Below are 26,691 nucleotides of genomic sequence, written 5' to 3'. Positions count from 1 at the left end.
TTGATAAATAAACCATGAGGTATTAGCCACGAAAAACAATGACATACTGACATTTGCTATGACATGGATGAACCCTGTAAACAATACGCTAAGTGAAAGACAGCAGTCACCAAAGGCCACATAGTATGTGATTTCATTTATCTTCAAGGTTCAGAATAGACAAATCCATATAGACAGAGAGTAGATCGTGTCTTCCAGGGACTGGGAGGAGAGAATGGACTGCTGGGCTTCTTTTGGGGATGATGAAAATGTTCTGGAATTAAGTACTGGTGATAGTTATACAACTCTGTGAATAGACTAAAAACCAATGAACTGTACTCATCACATGATGTGTGGATTATATCTCCATAAAAAGAAAAATAAAAAGTTTAATTTTAAAAAATGATTCAGACAACTTCTCTCCAAGGAAACAACAGTATCCTCACCTGCTCATAGATCTCAATGGCTTTCTGGTACTGCTCAAGCTGGGCAGCATATGCTGCCACCTTCAGCAGACACTTGTTTGCTGAGCTGAAATCAAGAACCAAAGCAGAATGAATAACAAGCCAATGGAAAAATAAAAGATGTGCACTGGGCCTTAGTATATCTTCATTTGGTATAGTTAAATACACTCACAGAGTATAAAAAGAAGTATTTTTTTTAATCATACATAATAAAACCCATTAAATTATATTAAGAAAAGTAATACTTGCCTATTGGATTCTTCTCCTTTGTAATAATCAGCAGATTGTTCATAATGTGCAATAGCCTGAAAACATACATATTTTATTCACACACAATTTATCTGGAGAGTTGCATTTTAAAGCCACATTTGCATAGGTATTTTTTTTATAAATAAACCTACTCTACCAGCAAACTTTTCACAACTCGGACTATTTCTTTATGAAATACAAGAAAGCATGCACCTCTGGAAGCAGAATGCTTGCTGACCATCAAAATCTGTTTCTCCCTCCCCACACGGCATATGCCCAGCTACACCAACCACTTCCTCAGCTTCCTCTATAGCTTCCTCTATAGAGAACTAGCCTGTGACTAGTTCTTTCCAGTGGAATGTAAACAGACATGCTGGGGGCCACTCCCAGGCTTGGGCCATATATCTCACTTTGCATCCTTCTCCAGGCCTTCCACTTCCCATGAGCTAGGATGGCTATGACCAAGTCCAGAGTGACACCGTAAGCTAGACACCCAAAATGGCAGTAACTGTCAGGCAGATTCCTAAATAACTACAAAGGACACAATGTACCTCCAACCCCAGTGTCTCTACCACTGTCAAACCCTTAGCAGCCACACTGGATTGTTAGAGAGGTATGAAGCCCTAATTACACTTTAGGTCTATGACTTGCAGCACAGACTACACCCACTAATACCTTAAGTGTCACCTAGAATAAGGATATGGCATCAAGTGGAGAGGAAACAGAGATCACAAGCCAGAAAGCTAGAAGTCCCTGTCATGCTGTGATGAAAGTTAGTGAAATCAAGCACGTGACAACTCAGGAAAAAGAATTGGTGTCGGCCAGGTACGGTGGCTCATGCCTATAATCCCAGCACTTTTGGAGGCCAAGGCAGGTGGAATACCTGAGGTCAGGAGTTCAGGACCAACCTGGCCAACATGGTGAAACCCTATCTCTACTAAAAAAATACAAAAATTAGCTGGGCATGGTGCAAGCACCTGTAATCCCAGCTACTTGGGAGGCTGAGACAGGAGAACTGCTTGAACCTAGGAGGCAGAGGTTGCAGTGAGCTGAGATCGCAACATTGCACTCCAGCCTGGGCAACAAGAGTGAAACTCTGTCTCAAAACAAACAAACAAAAAAATAGGTGTCTACCAGAGTCCAAAACTAAGCAAAATGGCTGAGAAAAGCCAGAAGATAGTGTGTGCTGCTATTGGCACAGTTTTGTGAGAGCTGAACTCTGCAAAGAATCAGCTGGTTTGTAGACAGTTATAGACAATCTTAGAAATAAGGCCCTCGTAAGATTGAAAAAACCTTCTATACCCCAGATAACGAGAGGTAAGTATAAGCAGTTCTTTAAACCAGGGCTCTAGCCAAGTTTTTCTCTAACAGGATCAGACAAGAAATATTTTAGGTTTTGTGCATCTTTGCTGCAACTACTCAGCTCTCTTGTGGTAGCATAAAAGCAGTCATAGACAAGATATAAATGAATAAGTGTGGTTGTATTCCAATAAAACTGTATTTATGAACAATGAAATTTCTAATTTCATATAATTTTTACACGTAGCAAATGCTTTTTTCTCTCAAGGATTAAAAACTATAAAAATCATTTTTAGTATGCAAACATACAGAAGCAGGTGGTGGGTTTGCAGGCTGCTTGAATTACAAAGGTTTCCCAGTAAATGCAAATGAGGGAGCTAGCAGTCTTTGAAAATCAGAGTAAAGGTGCTGCCTTTCTGCCCAAGCCCATTAGTTCAGTGGCTTCAAGGCAGCTCCTAGTGAGTTAGAAGAGAGCCTCAGGGACAAGAAAACAAATAAAACAAAACAGGCCATGGAACTATGTTAAAGTCAGAAAAGTACTTAGACCTGGCCCATCAAGCCCCAGGCCCCCAACTCCCTGCAGATGGTGGTGGTGATGACCAAGAGCAGAAACTGAGCTACCAGAAGGCCATAAGCTAGAAGTAGCAGAGCCAGTATCAGCCTCTCAGGACTACAGAGGAACCCTGCCTCAAACATTCACATTGAATAGTTTTGTGAAAAACAGACACTTATACTGTGTTTATATGATTACATTTTGGGTCCATGATTTCAGTCATTTAGCATAACCTAATATGCTCCCCCAAAACACATATTTTGAACATTATTTACAGTAGAAGAAAAGCTGAAAAAAAATTAAGTGGTTACATATAATGGGATACTTGAAAAGTTTTTTTTTTTTTTTTTTGAGACAGGGTCTCATTCTGTTGTCCAGGTTGGGCAGGCTGGAGTGGCATGAACACAGCTCACCGTAGCCTCAACCTCCTGGGCCCAAGCGATCCTCCCACCTCAGCCTTCCGAGTAGCTGAGACTACAGGCATGTGCCACCATGCCTAGCTAATTTTTTAATTTTTCATACAAATGAGGTCTTTTCATGCTGCCCAGGCTGGTCTCAAACTCCGGGACTCAAGCAATCCTCCCATCTTGGCCTCCCAAATGCTGAGATTACAGGCATGGACCATCATGCCTGGCCTTCACAGAATACTGAATTTAAAAATGCAGCTATAAAAGAATAGGTATACTATGGTCCTCTTTTTGCAAATACTTAGTAACATACAGAAATAGTCTGAAGAAAATGCTTCTTTGGAACATCTGTCAAAGCTGTTATGTACACACAAATGGGACTACCTGATGAAGGTACATCTCCTCCTACTAAAATGTGGGCTCTGTGAGGGCAGGGCCATGACTGTTTGGCTCACCATCACAGCCCTGAGCCTAGCATGATGCCTGTTTACAAAGTGGGTGCTCAGTAACAGATGCTAAGTGAATGAAGGCAAAGTGCATCACAAATGAAAGCTGCCTATTAAACTACTGCCAGTATCATGATTATGTGAAATACTCAGGAAATAAAAGGTTTTCAGCGAATTTATGATTAATCAATAACCTCCTTTCAACTGGCCTTGTTATGCCCAGACCGTTTATTCCCCGAAGAAAACCACCAGAGTCCAGAGTCAAAGCCAAGCGGCAAGGATCTTTATTGCAAGTTCGAACTTGGTCCCTCCGTTCCACAACATATAAGAGGGCCCCGAACAATGCGTGCGCTCGCTTCTTATATCCCGATGTAAACAGGATATGTAAAGTTACAGAGAAACAAGGGAATTCTTCTGGTTACAGCATTACAATTGGTTTACATTTTAAGTTATACTTTTAGCAGTTTTCTTATCGGTTCCTGCGCTTTTACAATTGGTTGTAACCTTATCGGAGATTCTCCAGGCTACGATAATGTGTTTGTGTTGGGCCCAGGAAGTGGAGGCATATGGGGAGATGTGATGTGTCGGGCTCAAGGCTATGATAATGTGTTTGTGTTCTTTCAGCCTCATTCTCTAAAGTGTTTAGCACCATTTCCCATCAAAATAAACGGGGCAAATCATGATAAACCTGACCAAATTTGTCTGTGAAGAGTACTGGATTATATAACCTCTTTTTCAGGACGGATAGAGTATAACTACATATCTTCCTAATTCTTACAGCACCAGAACTCAATGAATAAATAGGGTTGGGTTAAACCATATGTAACTGCTGCTTTGGAGGTTAAAAAAGAAAAGGCTAGATGTTGACAATTTGGTGTAACTTAACACTTTACCAATAATGGCACTGGCTCATTAGAATTTTAGAGATGTAAACTACAGTTATGTTTATCACAGCGAAAGAAAAAATTTCAAGTTGGATTTTAATAATGCTAATTAAACCAATCGTTAAATTCCATGGTTTTCCCTAGTTGTGACAGATTGTACTTGAAAAAAAAGCACAATTCACTGGTTTAACAGAGAAGTTTCAGAGAAGAGACTGGCCACAGGCTATCTCTAAATGTTCACATCTAGTTTGAAATTTTAGCATGTAGTGAAATTTATCAGATACAATCCGATCCTTATACACCAGAAATCAGCCTACCTAGATATCTGACAATCCCAAGGACTATAATAAATGTCAAAAGCAGAACACAGCCACCAATAACAACAGCACACGTAACAATAAATCCAGAAATTTAAGACCAGCTGGTTATCCTGTTATTTAAGTGGAGGGTCAAGGAGGTCACAACATTTCTGCTTGGGGCACCTAGATGAGTGTCACAATACATGGAATTCTGGAATGAGAAACAAGGTCCTTATGACTGCATCAATGACGCCATAAAGCAAATGCAATTTCCAGGCTTAAGAGTCCACTGTGTAGGTGAAATACCCTTAAGTAGCTTTAAAATGGGATCAATTCTTTTAGAACAAATGCCCCTAGAGGAGACCTAACATAAATCTGCCATATACACCTATTCTATGCTATAACAAACAGTATTAAATAAGACTCTCCAGAGGATGAAAATAGAATTGAATTATATTTCCTGTAGATCATTTTTAAAAACCATTTAAAAAGGACCCATTTATTACATGGTTCCGTGTTTTACTTCATGAAGTAAAAGAAGCAATGCAGGAAGATGAAAGATCTCTACAATGAGAATTACAAAACACTGCTCCAAGAAATCAAAGGAGACACAAGCAAACAGAAAAACATCCCATGTTCATGGATAGGAAGAATCAGTATCACTAAAATGGCCACACCACCCAAAGCAATTTAGATTCAATGCTATTCCTGTCAAACTACCAACGACATTCTTCACAGAACTAGACAACCCTATTTTAAAGCTGGAATCAAAATCGCATATGGAATCAAAAAATAACCTGAATAGTCAAGGCAACCCTAAGCAAAAAGAACAAAGCTAGAGACATCACGTTACCCCACTTCAAACTACACTACAGGGCTACAGTAACCAAAGCAACATGGTACTGGTACAAAAACAGACACACAGACCAATGGAACAGCATAGAAAGCCCAGAAATAAGGCCACACACCTACAGCTATCTTATCTTCAACAAAGCTAACAAAAACAAGCAATGGAGAAAAGACTCCTTATTCAATAAATGCCGCTGGGGTAACTGGCTAGCCACATGCAGATTGAAGCTGGGCCCCTCCCTTACACCATATATAAAAATAAACTCAAGATGGATTAAAGACTTAAATGTAAAACCCAAAACCATAAAAATCCTGGAAGACAACCTAGGCAATACCATCGTGGACATTGGAACAGGCAAACATTTCATGACAAAGACACCAAAAGCAATTGGAACAAAAGCAAAAATTGACACATGAAACTTAAGAGCTTCTGCACAGAAAAAGAAACTATCAACAAAGTAAACAGACAACCTACAGGATGGAAGGAAATACTTGCAAACTATGTATCTGACAAAGATCTAATATCCAGCATCTATAAGGAACTTAAACAAATATGCAAGAGAAAAACAACTCCATTAAAAAGTGGGCAAAGGACATGAAGAGATACTTTTCAAAAGACATATATGCAGCCAACAAGCATTTTTTAAAGATCAATATCACTCATCATTAGAGAAATTCAAATCAAAAGTACAATGAGACACCATCTCACACCAGTCAGAATGGCTATTATTAAAAGTCAAAAAACAACGAATGCTGGTGGGGTTGTGGAGACACTTATACACTGTTGGTGAGAGTGTAAATTAGTTCAACCATTGTGGAAAGCATATGATGATTCCTAAGAGAGTTGAAAGCAGAACTACCATTCAACCCAGCAACCCCATTACTGGGTATACAGCCACAGTAATATAAACGATTCCACCATAAAGACACATGCACATGAAAAGTTCACTGCAGCACTATTCGCAACAGCAAAGACAAGGAATCAACCTAAATGCCCACCAATGGTGGACTGGATAAAGAAAATGTGGTATATATTCACCACAGAATACTATGAAGCCATAAAAAAGAACAAGATCATGTCTTATGCAAAAACACAGATGGATCTGGACGTTATTATCCTCAGCAAGTTAATGTAAGAACAGAAAACCAAATACTGCATGTTCTTACTTATAAGTGGGAGCTCAATGATGAGAACACACGAACACAGACACTGGAAACAGGGGTCTACTTGAGGGTGGAGGGTGGGAGGAGGGAAAGGAACAGAAAAGGTTAACTACTAGGCCGGGCGCGGTGGCTCAAGCCTGTAATCCCAGCACTTTGGGAGGCCGAGACGGGCAGATCACGAGGTCAGGAGATCGAGACCATCCTGGCTAACACTGTGAAACCCCATCTCTACTAAAAAATAGAAAAAACTAGCCAGGCAAGGTGGCGGGCACCTGTAGTCCCAGCTACTGGGGAGGCTGAGGCAGGAGAATGGCGTGAACCCGGGAGGCGGAGCTTGCAGTGAGCTGAGATCCGCGCCACTGCACTCCAGCCTGGGCGACAGAGCAAGACTCTGTCTCAAAAAAAAAAAAGAAAAGAAAAGGTTAACTACTGGGCACTGGGCAAAATACCTGGATGATGAAATAATCTGTACAACAAACCCCCATGACACAAGTTTACCTGTATAACAAATCTTCACATGCAGCCCTGAACTTAAACGTTAAAAAATTCTAGAAAACCCCAAAACATGTTATACATATTTTTAAGGTTTCACAAGATTTGTATTTGTATTAGGTATGTTACATCTGCTTGACTTATCAGCTACTAATATACTCTATCTCAAAAAAAGAGGTAATATGAAGCTATGAAACTACACACTTCACTGTCCACTAACTAAAATCTGTGAATGATCTAAAATCAGAGAAGGGACATTGGGTAGGAGCGCTAAATGAGAAGAAAGTGATCTGTAACAAGCCAGATATAAGGTACCTTGGGTGTAACTGATTTTTCAAACATGAATTTCACAATCCACCAACCACAATCTGGTGAGTACAACCAGGGAAGAGAAGGTAATAATACTTCCTTTTATTATTTTTTAAGAGGAAGTCTCACTATGTTGCTCAACTCCTGGGCTCAAGCGATCCTCCCACCTTGGCCTCCCAAAATACTGGGATTACAGGTGTGAACTACCACACCTGGCCAGGTAATGACGTTTCTAAACAACTCAGGAGCTTAAACATTAGGGACCCTAACAACCTGTGCCTGCACGTGCATGTATGTGTGTATGTATGTGTGTGTGTGTGTGTGTGTGTGTGTTCAGTAATATTCTTAAATTGCTTTTGTTGGTTTTTTTTTTTTTTTTTTTTGAGATGGAGTCTCACTCTGTTGCCCAGGCTGGAGTGCAGCAGTGCCATCTTGGCTCGCTGCAACCCCTGCCTCCTGGGCTTAAGAGATCCTCCAACCTCAGCCTCCCAAGTAGCTGGGACTACAGGCACGCACCCCCATTCCTGGCTAGTTTTTTTTTTTGTATTTTTAGTAAAAACGAGGATTTCTCATGTTGCTGAGGCTGGTCTTGAACTCCTAGGCTCAAGAGGTCCTCCTGCCTTGGCCTCTCAAAGTGGTAGGATTATAGGCATCACACTGTACCTGGCCTTTTTATTTTTTTCAAGAGGAAAAAAGAGTATGTCACATTTCATTTTATCTGCTCTTAAGTTTATGGAGACCCATGTGTTGGAGACCACGCCTGGGCAGCAGAAATGACAAAGAACTGCAGGCTCCTGCCCCAGAGTGCCCTTCTCACCACTGTGAAAGAGGAAGCTGGAAAAGGAGCCTCTGCTGGCAAATACGCTCTGTGCACAGTGCTCATCCCCGCAAGACTCACTCAAACCTAAATAAAGATACTGTGGCCATCGCAGACACCCTGACCAAATAAATACCCAAGCCACACCAGACCCATCTCCCTCCCATTCCATCATCAATTCCACACCACAGAACAAAGGAGGTTCAGGTCCAGCTCCATCACCTTCCTCCAGGATCCACAGATAACCTTCCAGAAAGAAGGTTCACATGCACATGTCAATGCACAGGGTGGCCCTGACTTGATCAAGATCAGGGAGTATCCTCAGAAAAGTATGGCAATTATGGAAAAAAAGACGTCAAATAATGAATTGTAACAAATATGATCAAATTTTGTGCTGAATAACAGGTGAAGGTCACACAGTCAAAAGAGTGAATGTTAACAATGCCAGTCCAATTTTAGTATTGCCTAGCAGATCTTTCCCCAGACCAAGAAGACTCCATTTGGTATGGTGGAGGTAGGGGTAGCATTTGTTTATTTAGTAAATATTTAGACCCCACTAGGTCCCAGAGCTCTTGGGACACATCAGTAAAGCGAAGACAAAGCTCTCTGCTGACATGTGTGCCTATTCTGGCAGAGGGAGGGAGACAACCAATATGAGAATGATGAGCAAGCATATGAGAGGGCATGTTGTAAGGTGATATCTGCTCAGCAATACAAGAAGTTAAGTGAGGTGTGTGGGGATCTGCTATGCCTTGCTGGGGAGCTAAATTAACTAGGGGGTCATAATAGGCCTCAGGGAAAAGGTAATAAATGAGCAAAAATGGAAGGGCATGGAGAAGTTAGCCACGTGGACTTGAAAGATGTGAGGAGTCAGCCACATGGACATCTGGGGAAGAGCTTTGCAGACAGAGGAAAACACGGGTACAAAGGTCCTGAGGCAGGAGTGCTCATCTGGCACGTATGTGGAACAGCAAGGAGGCCAGGGTGGCTGTGCAGGGTATGGTATGCAAGAGGAGGAGAGTAAAAGAAAAGAGGAGAGGCCAGGCCACACAGGTACATGGGGAGTGTGGGGCTGGGAGGAAGCAATTCAGTGGAGCCATGAAGGCTCTGCACAGCTCCAGTTGTTCCTCTTAGTGAAAGGGGGCTAATGAAAGGCTGTGAGCAGTGGAGAAACAGAATATGATGCAATGCTTAGAAGGTTCACTCTGGCTACTCTGTGGCAAGGGGATGTGGGGTTGGCAAGGCAGGGGGAGCAGAAGCAAGGAGACCGGTTTGAAGGATCCTGCAGCGATCAAGTGCGAGCTAGGAGACAAGGTAGTGAGTTGTGCCGAGACTTGGGAGCAGGAAGGACACTGCTCACAAAAACTGCTCACAGGTTGTAGAGAAAGAGAAAAGGCAAGGAAGCCTGTAGTTTAGGGGGGAACACGGGGTTGGGGACAGGGCGTCTAAGATGGGAATCCTGTCCCAGACAGGTTAGAGATGACTGCTGGACAAAGTGGAGAGGTCAGCAGCCAGGTGGATACAGGAATCCAGCATTTGGAGAGAGGTCTGAGCTGCAGTCAGATTTGTGAGTCACTGGCATACAGATACTTAAAGCTGTGATGCTGACTGAGTGTAGAGAGGTCACCTCTTACGCTTTCTTCACTGGGCCTTAGAGTACTAAGCAATACAGCCGAAGGTTCTTTTGGCAATGCTAATGTTCTGACGTGAATCAGAGAGAGTGGAAAAAACAGGTGATTTCTGTAAATCTTAACCAGCTCTCATGTCTTAGATGCCAACTCCAGGAAAACAGCCCACTATTTTAGCCAGCTAGACCCTAAAAGTCTCCAGGCAAGGCCATCTATGATCACTCTACACCTGTGATCACTCTCAAACTGAGGACAAGAGAGTTCTTTGAGTCAGCTTATCTGCCTGCTTCACATCTGAGGAAGTGTGCCCACTGCTTACCTTCTCAATGTCTACAAGTTCAGTCTCATAGATCTCTGCAATAGTAATGTGGTGCTTGGCTGCAATTGTAAACCTTCCCTAGGGGAAAAAATAAGAAACAGTCACACATCTATTTTCCTATCTGAATGCCAGTTTGGGAACATAAAAAAGAGAGAGAGCACTCTAAGCCATCTCAAGACTCCACCCCACAGCTACTCAAGCAATGCAATGTCTTACCATGTCTGTGTAAATGTCGATGGCTGCATTTAAGCAGTTGATAGCCTCTGAAGCGTAGGCATTTAAGAAAAACAACGAAAAAATCCATTCAGTCAAAGAGGGTTCAGGTGAGGCTGTCTTCTTGTCTGTTATTAGAACGTTAATGAGGTATAATTTTGGAGTGGAGGATGGGCAGGTTAGTTAGTGAGAAGCAAACAAAAATCATGCACAAGTCCAGATTCATCAGCATGGCTTTGTTCCCAGCAGCTACAGTGTAATTTAGGGAACTGTAGCTGGAGTAACATTGTCTTAATTACTCTTAACCTTAAAGTGAGGACTCCATCCAGGCAAAAGACTGTATTATAAAAAAAATAAAACCATGGAGGTTGTCACCAACACTGATAAATTATAGCTGCTAAAATATGAATGCAAACATATTCCTCATTAATACCATGCATATACATTAATTTTGGAATATGGCACCACATCACAAGAACGATCACCTCAATAGATTCCACTCTCCATGCAGCCAAAAGCAAAAGCACTTTGAAACGCCTATTCAAACAACCCTTAAGCAAAGTCAACATTCTGTATAATGTTCAAAGATGCTAAATTGTAGCATACTAACAAAATGAAGAAACAAATCTAATAAATAATAATGCTAATAAATTATACTAATTTTCTTAAAAAGTGAGCCAAAAAAATTTCCCTATCATAAAATGATGGTGTTTATAATGATGGCATATAATAAGCTCCAAGTTTATTACTTTTGGTTTAAAGAGGCAGCAAAGTAGAATGGCCTGACTACAAAATTAGAAAGGTAAGCAGATAAACAAAAATTGAAACAATTTCCCTCTAAACTACATAAAAAATGTGGATCCCTGTTATACCTTTAAAACTACAGAATATAAAGAGAAGAATTATCTATCTATAATCCCACTCAAATCCGCTGTTAGTACTCAGATGTACTTTTCCTTTGTTTATTAAACACATTTCTATATGCACAAACTTTTTTCTAAAAATGAGATTATACAACATTCAATCTCATGTGCTTCTTTAATTGCCAGGTAAACATTTACCAGGTCACTGAAGATTCTCTGAAACCAGGGATTTTAATGCCTGCACCATATTCTGAAGTACTGATGCATTACAATTTTACCACTCTAACAGCTCATTTAACCTATGAGTTTTTCACTTTGGGAAATAAACTGTGATTAATCCTTATACAAAAGGTCGTGAAGATACCCTATTTCTTTATGACATATTTATTCTCAAAATTTGGGATTTGGTGTTAAACAAAATAGACTGCTAAAAGAAAAAGGAAAAACACAAAATTTCTGCCATGCACACGGGTGGAAGGGAAGAAATACTTTTAATTACACTCTTCTAACTAAAAAGAAATAACCTTTGCAAAATTTTATCACATTAAATATCCAATTGCATTCTTTCCTCAAAACAAATACTTTGAAAAACACTTTTTAAAAAACCAAATGGATACTGTATGAATAAGACTTTTTAACGATTGAATATTACAATTTCCCATTAACTGGATCTGAAAACTCCTTAGGTATTTAGGAGTAAGGGAACATAAGAGTTTCCTTTTATGAACAATATACATTTTCACAAAATTAAGATATAAGAAGTCTTAGGTAAAATCAAAGGTTATTTCCAAAAAATTCTCTAAAATGCAGTATAAATGGAGTTTAATTAAATGATGCTATAAACTAAACAGCCAGTATAAATTTAACATATTTTCTCCTCATAAAAGCCCCCAAATGATTAAAAAATAAAAATCCCTAAGGTTATCAAAATTTATCTATTATTCCAAAATACAAAAATTCCTTTTTACCAGGACTCGAAAGGACACCAACACTGACCTTAACGTTGAGGGAAGTACTGACTGGTTAGTTACACACAGAGATAGGCATGCTACACGCCTGGCTGCCTTACCTTGGGGATCTGCCTTTTTGTAAGCATTTCCAGCATCCACAAAGCTGGTAGCGGAGTCATGTTTGCTCTGAAGCTGCATGTGGAGCTTGGCTGCCTGACAAAATGCGTTTCCTGCAGCTGAAGAAGACAATACAATCAAACACAGAGGAATAAGTCCCCCCCAGAGCAACCCATGCTCTAAGTAGTGGACCTCCCTATTATATTCCACTGAAAAGAAGCATTCTAGTCAGAAGCAAAAATCCATATGGTCCAGTGCACCTCGGGCAAATATAAAAATAACCAGAATCAAGTCAAACAGCAATGAAAGCTTCTCCACCTCAGCCCCAGCAGACTTTCCAAGTGTCCGTGGGCACTAAGCCACCATTCCCTGATCTGACCATTCAACACCAAAAGCCAAGTCTTCGGCTACTGGATTCAATTCCACTAACACATAATAAACACCAGCTAAGGGCTTCAAGCCACGAATGATTAAAGAAAGGCAAAACACTAAGCTCAAAGATATTTGCTCACTTTTCTTAGTGTCTTCTAGACTTAGCTGTCAGAGTGGAAGAAACTGCTAATGAAGGGCTTCGTGGATAAAGTAAGTTTCCTAAAGAGTGCAAATCAGGCCCACAATTTTGATATCCATAAAAGTCTAAAAATCCAAATTTTTTTCTTTAGTTTATAGCAAAATCTGACTGAAATTTATACAAGGTTTAATCTATTTTACCCCATTTAGTGTGAAAATTTACACATTTCCCTGCAGAATCACTGATGGATCTGGTTGTGGGGTACTGCCCAGGTCTCCAACTGGGACATGGCACAACATACAAGGTACACGACCTAATCTTTTTCAGAAAAGGTTTTGGATCAGGGACCATGGATTCTGGAGTGCTGGAAAAGAAAGAGGGAAGGAATTGCTAGCAGAGGAGTCACATGAACACTGAAGAAATGCTTGAAGGTAAGAAAGGGCTGGAAGTGGAGGCCAATGACAAGCCTGCCATGACTGGAGGAGGGCAGTGGAAATCAAGGCTGAAGCTGCATCAGGCCACTTCTGAGAGGGTTTAAACATCAACAAGGGAAACTTCCTGAGTTCAGAGAAGCAACATGGCAGAGTGCCTCCAAAAAAATGAGTCACATTGGGGAAGTCAGTACAGTAGAAATGAAAAGGAAAGAATCTGATCTACCACGAAAAGCATGGTTAAGAATATCACAAAGCCTTTAGGTTTCTAAAAAAATTATCATAAAGCAGTACTCACTGCCGATATTAAACATTTGCTATACATTTTTTTGTGAGAAAAAAAGTACAATTCTTTTCTTTTGTTCGAGACAGGGTCTCAATCTGTCACCCAGGCTGCAGTGCAGCGGCGTGATCACAGCTCACTGCAACCTCTACCTCCCAGGATCAAGAGATCCTCCTACCTCAGCCTCCTGAGTAGCTGGGGACACAAGCGTGTGCCACCACACCTGGCTTTTTTTATTTTTAATTTTTTAAAATAAATTTTTGGCCAGGTTTGGTGGCTCAAGCCTGTAATCCCAGCACTTTGGGAGGCTGAGGCAGGTAGATCACCTGAGGTCATGTGGCAAAAGCCCATCTCTACTAAAAATACAAAAAAAGCTGTGCACGGTGGCAGGTGCCTGTGATCCCAGCTACGTTGGAGGCTGAGGCAGGACAACTGCTTGAATCCGGGAGGTGAAAGTTGCAGTGAGCCAAGATTGTGCCACTTCACTCCAGCCTGGATGACAGAGCAAGACTCTGTCTCAAAAAAAAAAAAAAAAAAAAAAATTTGTAGAGACAGGTTCTCACTATGTTGCCCACGCTGGTCTTGAACTTCTGGGCTCAAGCAATCCTCCAGCCTTGGCCTCCCAAAGTGCTGGGATTACAGGTGATTATACCTGGCCATAAACATCCAATTCTGCTAAAGCTTCAGTTGCATCTCTTGTTCCAACTCCCTCTCCCCAGAGGAAATGCATAATTCTCACGTGGGTTTCTGAACCTGAGGGCAAAGGGACAGTACAAACTCTGGAGCCCACCTGCCCAGGTTCAATTCTTGCTCTGTACCTCAGTTTCTGATTAAAAGAGTACCCAGGCATCTTTGAAAAATATGTAGCCACCAGCATGACATGGGTAGTGCTATGATCTGAATGGTAGTATCCCCCCAAAATTTGTATTACTGGAGCCTGATACCCAATTTGACAGTGTTACAAGGTGGGGACTTTGGGGGAGTGAAGAAGTCATGAGAGCTCCACCCTCATAAATGGGATGAGTGCCCTTATAAAAGAGGTTGAAGAGAGCTGCCATGCTCCTTCCACCACATGGGGACACAGCAAGAAGATGCCATCGTGGAAGCTGAGAACAGTCCTCACCAAACATGGGATCTGCTGGCACCCTGATCTTAAACTATCCAGCCTCCAGAACTCTGAACAATATATTCGTTTTCTTTATAAATTACCCTAAGGTATTTTGTTATAGCAGCAGGAAGAAAGCAAGGCACTGAAGAATCAGAGTAGATGCCAGCCTCAGGGCTAGAGCTGGAACTGAAGAAGCCCTGCTGGCCCCTGGTGAATCATGAGAGGCTGGTGGGTATCCAGGAGGGGCAAAGGCCACTACTAGGGCAGTGGCCAGGCACCTGGGGTACTTGGGGCAGCACTTAACCATGAAGTGGCATCTCAGTAACATATCTGGCTAAGTGGGAGCTTTGATGGGCTCTGCCTCAGAAGAAGGTAGTAATAGCTTGGACTTCGCAAGTAAAGTGCTTAGAAAGGCCTGACTCACATTACATACAGTGGCCACTTTCATTATTATATGCAAATCTAGCCTTAGATCACATCTGTGGTCTGGCATGTTAAAATGCCATCATTTTTTTTACAACGTACATCCTTGCTCTCCTGCTGGCATTTCATTTTTAGTAACTTATCTATGTTTCCTGTCCCAGAATCAGTCATGGTCCATCCTTTTCTTGCTCAGTAATACCACAACACCCAGGCTCTTCTAGGCTACCTCTATTTCTCCAGACAATAGTAAGTGCTTTAATTTTACATTTTCACATTCCCACATTCCAACACGAGTTGCTGGCTTACTTTTTCACTCTGACTATTCATTCCAATCACTAATAGCAAATGTGTGCTCGGTCTATCCAAACTTGGAAGTGTCGGGCCGGGCACAGTGGCTCATGCCTGTAATCCCAGCACTTAGGGTGGATCATGAAGTCAGGAGTTCAAGACCAGCCTGGCCAACATGGAGAAACCCCATCTCTACTAAGAATACAAAATTAGCTGGGCGTGGTGGCGCATGCCTGTAATCCCAGCTACTCCAGAAGCTGAGGCAGGAGAATCGGTTAAACTGAGGAGGCTGAAGTTGCAGTGAGCCGAGATCGTGCCACCGCACTCTAGCCTGGATGACAGAGCAAGACTCCATTCTCGGAGGTGGGGGAGGGAACTTGGAAGTGTCTTTAAAGGAGCATATATTAAATTAAATGGCCTCTAAGAAGCCACACAACTTGGGCTAAATTTCCTCACCTGCAAAACTGGTATAATACCTGTCAGGATGATCTCTCAAAAACTGAGTATCAAACAAATTAGCTTAATCATTATGAAAGAACTTTTAAAACTATAAAGAGATGCAATGCTGTTATGATCATCACCAATGCAACATGGATAGAATTTCAAAGAATCTAATATTCATCCACTCAACAAATATAGTGAGCACCTATGACTTTGCAGGTAATAATCCAAAGCCTGGAGATACAGCAGAGATAAAAACACACAAATGTGGCCTGCCAAGGTTTACTTTCTAATGAGAATCACCATATAATAAAAACGTAAATATAAATCAATAACATTATGTAATTTATTTTTGCTAGATGGTGGTAAGTATGTTGGACGAAAAAAAAAACAATTTCCAGGAAGGACAAGTTTGTTATTTTTAAAAGGGGTGGCCAGAGAAGACCTCACCAAGATGACAGGTGAAGAGGGAGCTGAAAGAAGCTGGGACCCAGCAACATTCTGTTTGGGGGAAGAGTAGGGAGACGGGGGAAGAGTACATGCGAAGGCTCTGAGGTGGGAGCTGGGTGCACAAGGAAGGGGATAGTCTTTGAGGGCCACTACAGGGAGGTCAGCTCTTATTTGGAATGATATGACCTTACTTAACTTGTGTTATGTTACTTCATTAACACATTTATGCCTAGTGTTCCTTTACTGGAACGCTAAGCATGTGGAAGGTATTTATATCCTATCCTACTGCTAAGGTCATCGCCAAGGTCTGATTTCCAAAATTCAAAAAACTGCAACCTCAGACATAAGTGGAAACAGACTGGAAAAGTGCGGAAGTATGGCGATGTCAGGAGGCTGGAGCGTCATCCCAGGCAACAGGTAATGGGTGGTGCACATACGAAGCCTTAGTTATATACATGATCAGTGGCCTCCCTGAAATGGAATTTCCAAAGGTTAGAATATCTGATCACCAGATACAATTAGTAATAAGTGGTCTCAGCCAGGCGCAGTGGTTCATGCCTATAATCCCAGCACTCTGGGAGGCCGAGGTGGGTGGATGGCCTGAGCTCAGGAGTTCGAGACCACCTTGGGCAACATGGTGAAACCCCGTCTCTACTAAAATACAAAAAATTAGCTGGGCGTGGTGGCACATGCCTGTAGTCCCAGCTGCAAGGGAGGCTTAGGCACAAGAATCACTTGAGCCCCGGAGACAGAGATTGCAGTGAGTCAAGATTGCACCACCGCACTCTAGCTTGGGCTACAGAGTGAGACTTTGTCTTAAATAAATAAATAAATAAATAAATAAGTAGTCTCTTCAGGTAAGATCACTTTTTACTTACAAGACCTGAACAAAACAAAAGATGGAATGTGAAACAAACTGTTTTCTCCTCCATTTTAAAAACACAAGACAATTCAGGCATAAGTGTGTTTTGAAAAATAGCATATCTAAAGCCTTAGCTAAAACTAAACTTCTTATAAAGATCTTACCTTTTAGATTCAACTAGCTCAAAAGCATTTTTCTCCTTTGAAATGATTTTAAAGTGTCTGCCTTGAAACAGCTTGTAGAGGGCAAGAGTCCCACTTCCAATCCCACAGCAGCTGTGAGCCAGAGTTCAACACCCACGTCCCCTGCTCTGGTCAACGGTGGTCTCCATTTTCACTATAGAAATATCCCATCACTAAAGCATGAAAGATCTCTTTCGCTGAAGGGAGAGGGATGAATTTCTCTGAAAGACCCATCCCATCTCAGACCAATGAAAATAATAACCCTGTGAATTTTGTTATGCCCAGTCTCACTGGGTAGAAAGCATTACTTTAAAAAATAACCATGAGTCTCTTGAGGTTAATGTAAATCCATCCCCCTCCCCCCAAACCACACTGTCATTGCATAGTAGGGAATGGTCATTCTCAACCAATGTTCAGGTAAAGAAAACCAGGCATTTCTCTTTATCCCACTAGTTCTAATGACTTTTATTCCAACTTTCATTCCTTATAGCAATTTATTTAAGCATATTAGTAAGAAACAAAGATTACTCTAATTCCAAGTAATTTTAACTATTTTTAGTTACCACATGCCTACTGTATTAAGAAGTTTATGGAAACTAAGACAGATACTGTCCCTGTACTTGAACTTAAGCCAGGCTTTCCAGCTTCATTCACTTAGAGCACACCCCTTCAGTCTCCATGTCAGCAGCAGCCAAGCCAGTTATTCAGCACTGACACCTGTCTCTGGGGTCAATAGTCTTGTTCATTAAGGGGAAAACAGTCATTTCTTCCTTCAAAGTGATTTTAAACCATTTGCCTAAAAAACAAACAAAAACTTTGTACATACCACTCCAATTTTTAGCCATCTTGAACATATTTGCAGCTCTGGTATACATTTCACAAGCCTCTTCTATTCTTGTGTTTCCTCTGAGAAAAAGTTAAAAAATAGGTTACATTTTAACAACCATCCACATCTCTAATTCTCCCTCCCTCAAATGATAAACATTTAGTATGTACTTGCTATGTGCCAGACAAGCATTACAGAATCTTAACCTCTGTTTAAAGGAGATACTCTTACTAGCCCTGTTTTCCAGATGAGAAACTGGGGTGTTAAGTGGTAAAGTAACTAGCCGGAGGTGACATGGAAAGGATAGCTCAGAATTAAGACTCATACACAGGGCAAGGTATGATGGCTCATGCCTGTAATCCCAGAACTTTGGGAGGCCAAGGCGGGCGGATCACCTGAGGTCAGGGGTTCAAAACCAGCCTGGCCAACATGGTGAAACCGCACCTTTACTAAAAATACAAAAACTAGCTGGGTATGGTGGCAGGCGCCTGTAGTCCCAGCTACTTAGGAGGCTGAGGCAGGAGAACTGCTTGAACCTGGGAGTAAGAGGTTGCAGTGAGCTGAGATGGCGCCACTGCACTCCAGCCTGGGCAAGAAGAGGAAAACTATGTCTCGAAACAACAACAACAAAAAAAAGACTCAAACACAGATCTGGCTGACCCCAGAACCAGAGGGGTTACAGACTAAAGATGTTACTCTGATTACATCTTTAATCAGAGTCCTTCCCATCTATAAAAGTTGGAAGTTTTATATCAGCCTGAGTAGTTAAAAGTAGGTTTTTCAAAGGACATTAAATTTTGAAGGATAAAGACATCTTTTCCCTGTTATCTCCCAAGAGTTCAACATTATGTTTATTCAGAAGCCATATCAGATGAGAAAGTGGCTTTCTACATCTACAGCTGTATGATGTCAACTCTGGTAAGGGCAAGTCCTTCTCTAACCTGGAGGAGGCCTCAGGGTCCAGCCCAGTATAGAAATGCATTTTGCAACACCCTGAGAGAAGGGTACCTCCACTGTTGCTTGAACATATACAGTTCTGCAAAGTTCTTCACCAAGCAGCTGACTCCACTGAGGGACAGCTCTAAGCTACTTGGAAATTTCTTTTCACATAAAAGCCAAAATTATCCACCGTAATCCTCCAAGAGTTAACTTTGCTTTTACTATGCTAAGGTCCCTCCATGAAAGACGTTTATCTTGTCTATATACAATCATAAAATAACCAGTGGAAAACTGAGACACAGTAGACTCTGTACAGTACACATAACAAGGAACTCAGTGGGGTATGGACATAAGGACTCAGAGACAGGAGAGGTCGAAGCTGACACTGGATGCTGGGCCTGGTATGAACACATGTACATGAAAGAGTGCACACACATGTGCCAGAAACTCCAATAAACTCCAAGCTCCAGCAGAGGAGCTTGCATCTCTGTGTCAACACAAGTCCTAGTGCAGAGCAGAGGCTGGGCATACAGCAAGGCTCAGGTGTGACTCAGACCTTAGGCAATAACTATCAACAGTTTGGCCCTGGACTAGTTCTTTAACTCCTTCACACCTCAGTTTTAACATGTGTAAATTGAAGATAATATTATGTATACCTAGGAGTTATTATGAGGATCAAAAGAAATAATCCATATACAGCTGCCACTGCAGAGCTTCACCCAGAGTAGGTACTCAATCAGAATGGTTATCATATCTAGATCCATGTATGGAAGGCATAAAAACCTTTGCAAATATTACATTGTATGTCTCATAAAGAACATATTATCTAGAATAAATGCAAATCAAAATCACATGTGATACCACGTGGCTCCTGCTAGAATGGCTAGGATGGGCTACTGCTGTCAAAAGACAGAAAATAACAAGAGTCAGGGAAGACATGGAGAAACCTTATATATGACTGGGAGGAATATAAAAGGGTGCAGCCACTTTGGAAAATGGGTTGGCAGTTGCCCAAAAGTTTAAACCTAAAGTTACCTCATAACTGAGCAATTCCATTCCTAGGTACACACCCAAGAGAAATGAAAATACTTCCCAGCAGGGCAAGGAGCCTCACGCCTATAATCCCAGCACTCACGCCTATAATCCCTCACCTCACGAGGCGGGAGGATCACCTGAGGTCAGGAGTTCGAGATCAGCCTGGACAACATGGCGAAACCCCATCTACACTAAAAATACAAAAACAATTAGCCAGCATGGTGGTGCATGCCTATAGTCCCAGCTACTTGAGGGACTGAAGTTGCAGTAATCCAAGATCGCATCACTGCACTCCAGCCCACCAGTCTAGGCAACAGAGTGAGACTTTGTCAAGAAGAAAAGAAAAGAGAGAAAGGATGAAAAGAAAAGAAAAGAAAAGGAAAGAAAAGAAAAGAAAAGAGAGAATGGAAGGAAGGACAGACACATATCCACACAAAAACTTGTATGCAAGTGTTCACAGCAGCATTAGTCATAATAGCTAAAAAATGGCCAGGTGCAGTGGCTCATGTCTGTAATCCTAGCGCTTTGGGAGGCCGAGGTGGGCGTATCACTTCAGGGCAGGAGTTCGAGACCAGGCTGGCCAACTTGGTGAAACCCCCATCTCTAGTAAAAATACAAAAATTAGCTGGGCATAGTGGCGGGGACCTGCAGTCCCAGCTACACGGGAGGCTGAGGCAGGACAATCACTTGAACCTGGGAGGCAGAGATAGTGTCACTGTACTTCAGCCTGGGTGACAGAGCGACTCCGTCTCAAAACAAGAAAAAAGCTAAAGAGTGGAAACAACCCAAAAGTCCATCAACTGATTAACAGATAAATAAAATGTGGTATACACACACAATGGAATATTAATGGGCAAGAAAAAGAAATGACGTACCAATACATACTACACCATGGATGAGCAGTCACAATGATTCCATTTATATGACAGGTCTACAGTAGGCAAATTTTTAGAGACAGAAAACAGGTCAGTGGTTGGTAGTGCTATGTTTTGAATGTTTTTGTCCCCTCCAAAACTAAGTTAAAATTTAATCCCCAATGCAACAGTGTTGGGAGGTAGGGCCTACTGGGAGGTGTTCAGGTCATGAGCACTCTGCTCTCATGAATTTATTAAGGCCACTAATAAAAGAGCTTGTGAAAGGGAGGTTCCATTTTCTCTGGTCCTCTCTTCTACCGTGTGAAGACAAAATAAGAAGGCCCTCAGCAGATACCAGACGCTGGTGCCTTGATCTTAGACTTTCCAGCCTCCAAAACTGTGAGAAATACATTTCTGTTCTTTATAAATTACCCAGGCCAAGGTTATTGTGTTACAGCAGGGCAAAGCAGGCAAAGACATCTAGAGGTGGGAGTGTCGGGGAAAAACAGGGAGGTGAGAGAAAATGACAGCTAAATGGTACAGGGTTTCTTTCTGGGGTGATGAAGATGTTCTAAAACTGCGGTGGTTGCATAGCCCTGTGAATATGCTAAAAACCTCTGAATTGTACATTTTAAATCAGTGAATTGTATGGTATGTGTATTAAATCTCAATAAAGCCTCTTCCCTAACACACACCAAAAAAAATCAAAAAACAAACAAAAACCTTTGGGGACTAAGTTACACAGTGAAAGATGGAATGGCAACAAGCCATACCAAACATGAAGTATCAGAGTAAGCTACAGCTTTCTCTCACACCTTCATGTCCCTTTCCCTCCACTTCAAATCTACACATTAAAAAGAAAAGAAAAGAAAAAAGAAAAGAAAAGAAAAGAAAAAAATACCTAATAAGTTTCCTAAATGGAAAATTCCTGACATGAAAACGTTCTCAATCTTAGCCATACCTCCCTTGGTGTAAAGTCTTGCTACTTTCCTGGGTCTTGTTTTTCTAAAGAGTACTGGGAATCTTGAACTGTAATTATAGTTCAATCACTCTTATTAAAGGTTTCTAAATAAAACTAGCTTAATTAAAATGTATTTTATCCACTTATTTTCAGAGATAGATACAGCTAGAATTAACAGAGTTCCTACATTATTCTAGGTTTTATGCTAGATACTTCCATATATGTTATGTCATTTTCATTATTACAACCATGAAAGACACTATCTCCATTTTACCGAAGAGAAAATGGTATATAGAGGTCAATGGCTTATCCAAGGGATTCAATTTAAGCCAAGGTCAGTAGTGTACCTGACACTTGGCTTAAAGTTCAGTGATCTTTGAACCTTGCTAAACCATGAGATCCTCATGTCTCCTGAAACAGAATCACCAGAGGTAGCCTCACTTTAAAAATCCATTTGTCATAAACCGACCATAACTTTAAAACTTCATGAAAAAATGTACTTTTGAAATTACCCCGCTGCGTATTTTGTTTTGTATGAAAATTAATTTTTTGTAAATTTCATGGACAAGTATTCAGAATTTGCATTCAAAGTAACAACTGTTATCCAGAGGTCTCACAGTGAGGCAGAAGATCCTTGGAAACAATATTCTGTGAGGAATCCATGTTACACAGCGACATAAGTTAAATACACGACACTCAATTGACATTAAGAAGCTAAACTGAGCTAAATTAACTCTTGTTTTGTATTACAGGAATCTGACTTGGAAGAAGAAAACATTTTCCCCACCGTGAGAGAAAACACTGCCCAGCTAGCACAAAACCACTGCCACCTGGCTGCCTGGTGGTTCATGCAGCTGAACCACCCCTGCATTCCAGAGGCAAGGCAGACTCTCTTCTTCTTGACCATACTGATTCAGGAAACATTTACTGAGATCTACATGTGCCAGAAAACACTAAGGAAATAAACTTCTTGCCCATAAAGAGGTCACAACATTGAGGAAAGAATATCAAGCTTCACGGCTAGAAGGGTCTGAGAAAAAGCCTATCAATTCCCATATTCCCTTGAGGAAACATGGTCAAAACCACAAATGTCCCACCAGAAGCCAGTGAACAGTAGGGCTGTAAAAACCAATTCATCTTCAAATAATCTAAAATCTTGATTTCCCCCATCCTGAATAATAACTATTTCAGAGCATTATAAAACTATGACAACAATAGTCCATACTATTTTAAAACTGTGGGTGGGAGGAAGGAGACATCGTAGAATTGTGAGAACTAATGACACACACATCATGAGATGTACCTCAAAGAAAAAGGCTGACAACTCCTGAGGTAGAAATAAAGCTGCGTCTAAAATCACAAGATATTAGAGTAGAAATACCACAAAAAGTGACAGTGACAGTACTATGAAGATAAGCATGTAGAACCAGAGGCAAAATTCAGCTCTATCATCAGGATGCCATGAAGGGGTGTTTCAAACCACCCCAAAAGACTGAAAAGGGACTTGCCCAGTGTGAGGAGCCTGGGGGGATCCCCACAAGGCAGGGTAGCTTTTTTCTCATTATTTACCAGCAGTATCTCCTTAGCCACTAGACTGATGCTCTGGGGAAAGGAAGCAGCACAGGGCCTGCCACAATAACAAGGCTGACTGCTTAGTGTCTGGATGGAACAAACTGTCCACATTAATGTTTTACGGTTTCCCATGTATGCCTCAAAATAATAAGCAAATGTAGAAAGAATCCAGAAGAGAGGAAAATTCAAAATCTGTCTAAAAGTGCCTCTGCCATCTAGAACTACTCTGTGATATTATAGGCTCTATAAACAATTTATTTCTACCTGATGCTTCACTTCTGGAATCTCCACAGATTCTAAAAGCTTGGGGCTTTCCTAGATAAACTTAACCCTTCCAAGATTATTCTATTTCAGGTCTTAATATATTTTAAAACAGTACAAATCTTTTATGCGATGCAAAAGTAGAGATTTCTTCAGTGGGGGAGATGCAGAGGCCCCAGAAGGACACAAAACAACTGGAAGAGATATTTTCACACGTTCTCAACACAAAGAAATGATAAATGCATGAGGTGATGAGTATGCTAACTATCTTCATTTGATCATTATACAACACAGACGTATACCAAAAAAACAAATTGTACCCCATCAACATGTGCAATACAATGTGTCAATTAAAAACTATTTTTTAAAAAAAGGTAGGAGGGAGATACTCTCCAGAATGCTAATTTGAATTCTTACATCAAAAGGCAGCATCTAAATGTTTCACTGTTCTTTTATAAATCGGTAATGCAGAAGCCCAAGGTATGGTGGAAAGGTTCAGGGCATGGGCTTGAGTCAGACTACCTACAAATGAACACTGTCATTTATTTACCAGACTTCAGTTCCCTGGAGCAGCCAGGCCTGTCTTGGCCTTGGAGAGAAAGAGAAATTCCACCAAGCCAGCTAGCACTGTACCACTAAGGGGAGCGCTGTCTCAGTGGCCTTGGACTTTTGGAATCAATTTTCTAAGAACTTTTCTAAGCTTCTGCTTAATTAAGGACAAAAATCATAGATTCTCAAACAGAGAAAATAATCAGAGACATTTAAGGACTGTGACCAAAGTATTTCTGTTTAAGCACAATTTCCTGAAATAAAGCTTATGAGAACAAGTATAACAAAGAAAGCTAGTTAGACTTTATTTTGACAATAGTTTTCTAAAGCTTCAACTTTATATGGGGAGTAGTCATCTTTATAGAGAAGAAATAGGCATAGACTGGACCTATTAATAAAACAAAACAGAGATATTTAAATACTTAAGATAATGGTAACTGCTAGATTAATTCAGAAATGACTGTTATACAACCTAATTTACCAAGAGCAGTTTTTAAATTGAATTTCAGTCTTTATAAAAATTTAAGCTGAATTTCAGTCTTCAGAAAATATTGATGAGACATGTGATTCCCAAAAAATCATGGTGGTTGCTTACAGATAAATATATCCACACATCCTCCAAAAACCTTACAGATCAACAAAAAGCAAACACAACCACCCATAATCCGTGCTCACAGCAAAAGGAGGCAGTATTCAGCAAGCCTCCATTAAATATAATTAAGGAAACAAAAAATCCAAAACTACCAGAGCTAGCAACATTGCCTCTGCTGACAGTCAGAGGGGAATCTGTGGACAGGAGAGGGGAGTTTAACCTGGCAATCGTTGTCCAGGGAAGAACTCTCAGCAAGGAAGTGCCCTACCAGGGTAGGCAAACACCCCAGACCAGGTGGAAGACCTGGCAGGTTAGAGTACTGCAGTTGGGAACGAATAGAGGGGCTTTGCCACAGGCAGCAGATTCCAGAAGACACTGCTTCTGGGACAAGGCAACTTAGAAGGTGGGGGCAACTCTATGGAGGCTTGGCAGCGAAAGGAAACAAGGCAAGTGATGGAAATACATTCTTGAAACAAAAGAGTATCACATTATTAGAAGTCACACCAACCCTCTATCTACCCCTCTACAGCACCATTCATTAAAGAAACCGCATTTAACTGTACCTACACAAGGCAGCATTTAAACTAAGAAACCCGTGAAGTCACACAAACCCCTCATCTCCTGTCACAGAAACACATGCTATTGTGTGTCCAAGAATCTCTGTGACTCTCTACACTAAACAGAAAGGAGAAACAGCATCCATATGAAGCTACTATATAAGAAAGAAGATCCTAAGTGAATTAATGCAGGAATAGAAAACCAAATACCACACGTTTTCACCTATAAGTGGCAGCTAAACACTGAATACCCATGGGCATAGCAATGGCAACAGTAGACACTGGGGACTCTAGAGGGGCATGGGGGGAGAAACAGTTGAAAAACTATTGGGTACTATGCTCAGTATTTGGGTGACAGGATCATTTGTACCCTAAACCTGAGTATCACACAATATACCTACCCAGTTAACAAACATGCACATGTTCCCCCTGAATCTAAAATAAAAGTTGTAAAAATGGAATAAATATTAAAATAAAATTGAGTCATACCAAAACAACTCCAAAACAAAAAAGAAACAAGAATTAAAATATGTTCCCTAAAACAATCACAAGGCACAGGAAAACAATTCCATATAACTGAAATATTATTGAACAGATATGAAAGTATATCATAAGTTAGAAATTTAAAAACTCATCATGGAAATACACACAAAAAAAGTAAGATGATGAACTCTTGTTTCAAATTCTAGAAGGACAGAAATAAAAAGACAAAATGATCTCGGAAATAAAATCTCTGTTATAACATGCCTAAGGGGATAGCAGATTCTACTGACAATAAGGAAAACTATGCAAAGAGCCAAGAGAACAAAAATGAAGGGAAAAGGATCTAAGTAAAAGTGATACAGGATGGGCAAAGAGCCAATATCCATGTAATTAGAGTCCCTGAAGAAGGGAGGAAAAAACCCACTTTCACAATCTGAGAAAATTTTCTGGAAACAAAAGGCATGAATCTAAATACTGAACAGCAGACATGTACTTGGAAAACTGACCCAGAATAGTCTACTGTGAAACATATCTTAGTAAGATGACTAGATTTTATAAACGAAGAACATTTCTGGGCTTCCACATAAAACGGCAAAGTTACTTCTAAAACTAAGAAAATCAGGCTAAGACTTCAACAGCAATATACAGAGCAAAAGAACAGTGGAACAATCCTTTACTGGAAACTCAAGGGGGAAAAAAGTGTGAGCCAAGGATTATACAACCAGGCCATCCATCAAGCACCCCCCAGTGTAAGCCAGGACCCAAGGGATAACTAAGAGATG

General features: G+C 40.9%; 1 protein-coding gene across 6 annotated transcripts in view; it reads right to left on the bottom strand.

Moving 5' to 3' along the window:
* NAPB (NSF attachment protein beta) overlaps nucleotides 1-26,691 on the bottom strand; it is a 51,851-nt gene that overhangs the window by 14,853 nt on the left and 10,307 nt on the right. For 2 of the 6 annotated variants that reach the window (XM_023191858.2, XM_023191862.2), the window contains exons 2-7: nucleotides 18,107-18,186; nucleotides 12,304-12,420; nucleotides 10,375-10,421; nucleotides 10,159-10,236; nucleotides 693-748; nucleotides 426-510 (exon numbers count right to left, since the gene is read on the bottom strand). In XM_023191858.2, coding sequence (XP_023047626.1) covers nucleotides 426-510; nucleotides 693-748; nucleotides 10,159-10,236; nucleotides 10,375-10,421; nucleotides 12,304-12,420; nucleotides 18,107-18,186 — 463 coding nt within the window. Of the gene's footprint in view, nucleotides 1-425; nucleotides 511-692; nucleotides 749-10,158; nucleotides 10,237-10,374; nucleotides 10,500-12,303; nucleotides 12,421-18,106; nucleotides 18,187-20,955; nucleotides 21,012-26,691 lie in introns of all 6 variants that reach the window. The other 4 variants (XM_023191857.2, XM_023191861.2, XM_023191859.2 and 1 more) reach the window with 3 other exon arrangements.

Source organism: Piliocolobus tephrosceles, chromosome 20, assembly GCF_002776525.5.
Source record: "Piliocolobus tephrosceles isolate RC106 chromosome 20, ASM277652v3, whole genome shotgun sequence".
In the NCBI taxonomy this organism is placed as follows: domain Eukaryota; kingdom Metazoa; phylum Chordata; class Mammalia; order Primates; family Cercopithecidae; genus Piliocolobus; species Piliocolobus tephrosceles.
This window is presented reverse-complemented; position numbering and strand designations above follow the sequence as displayed.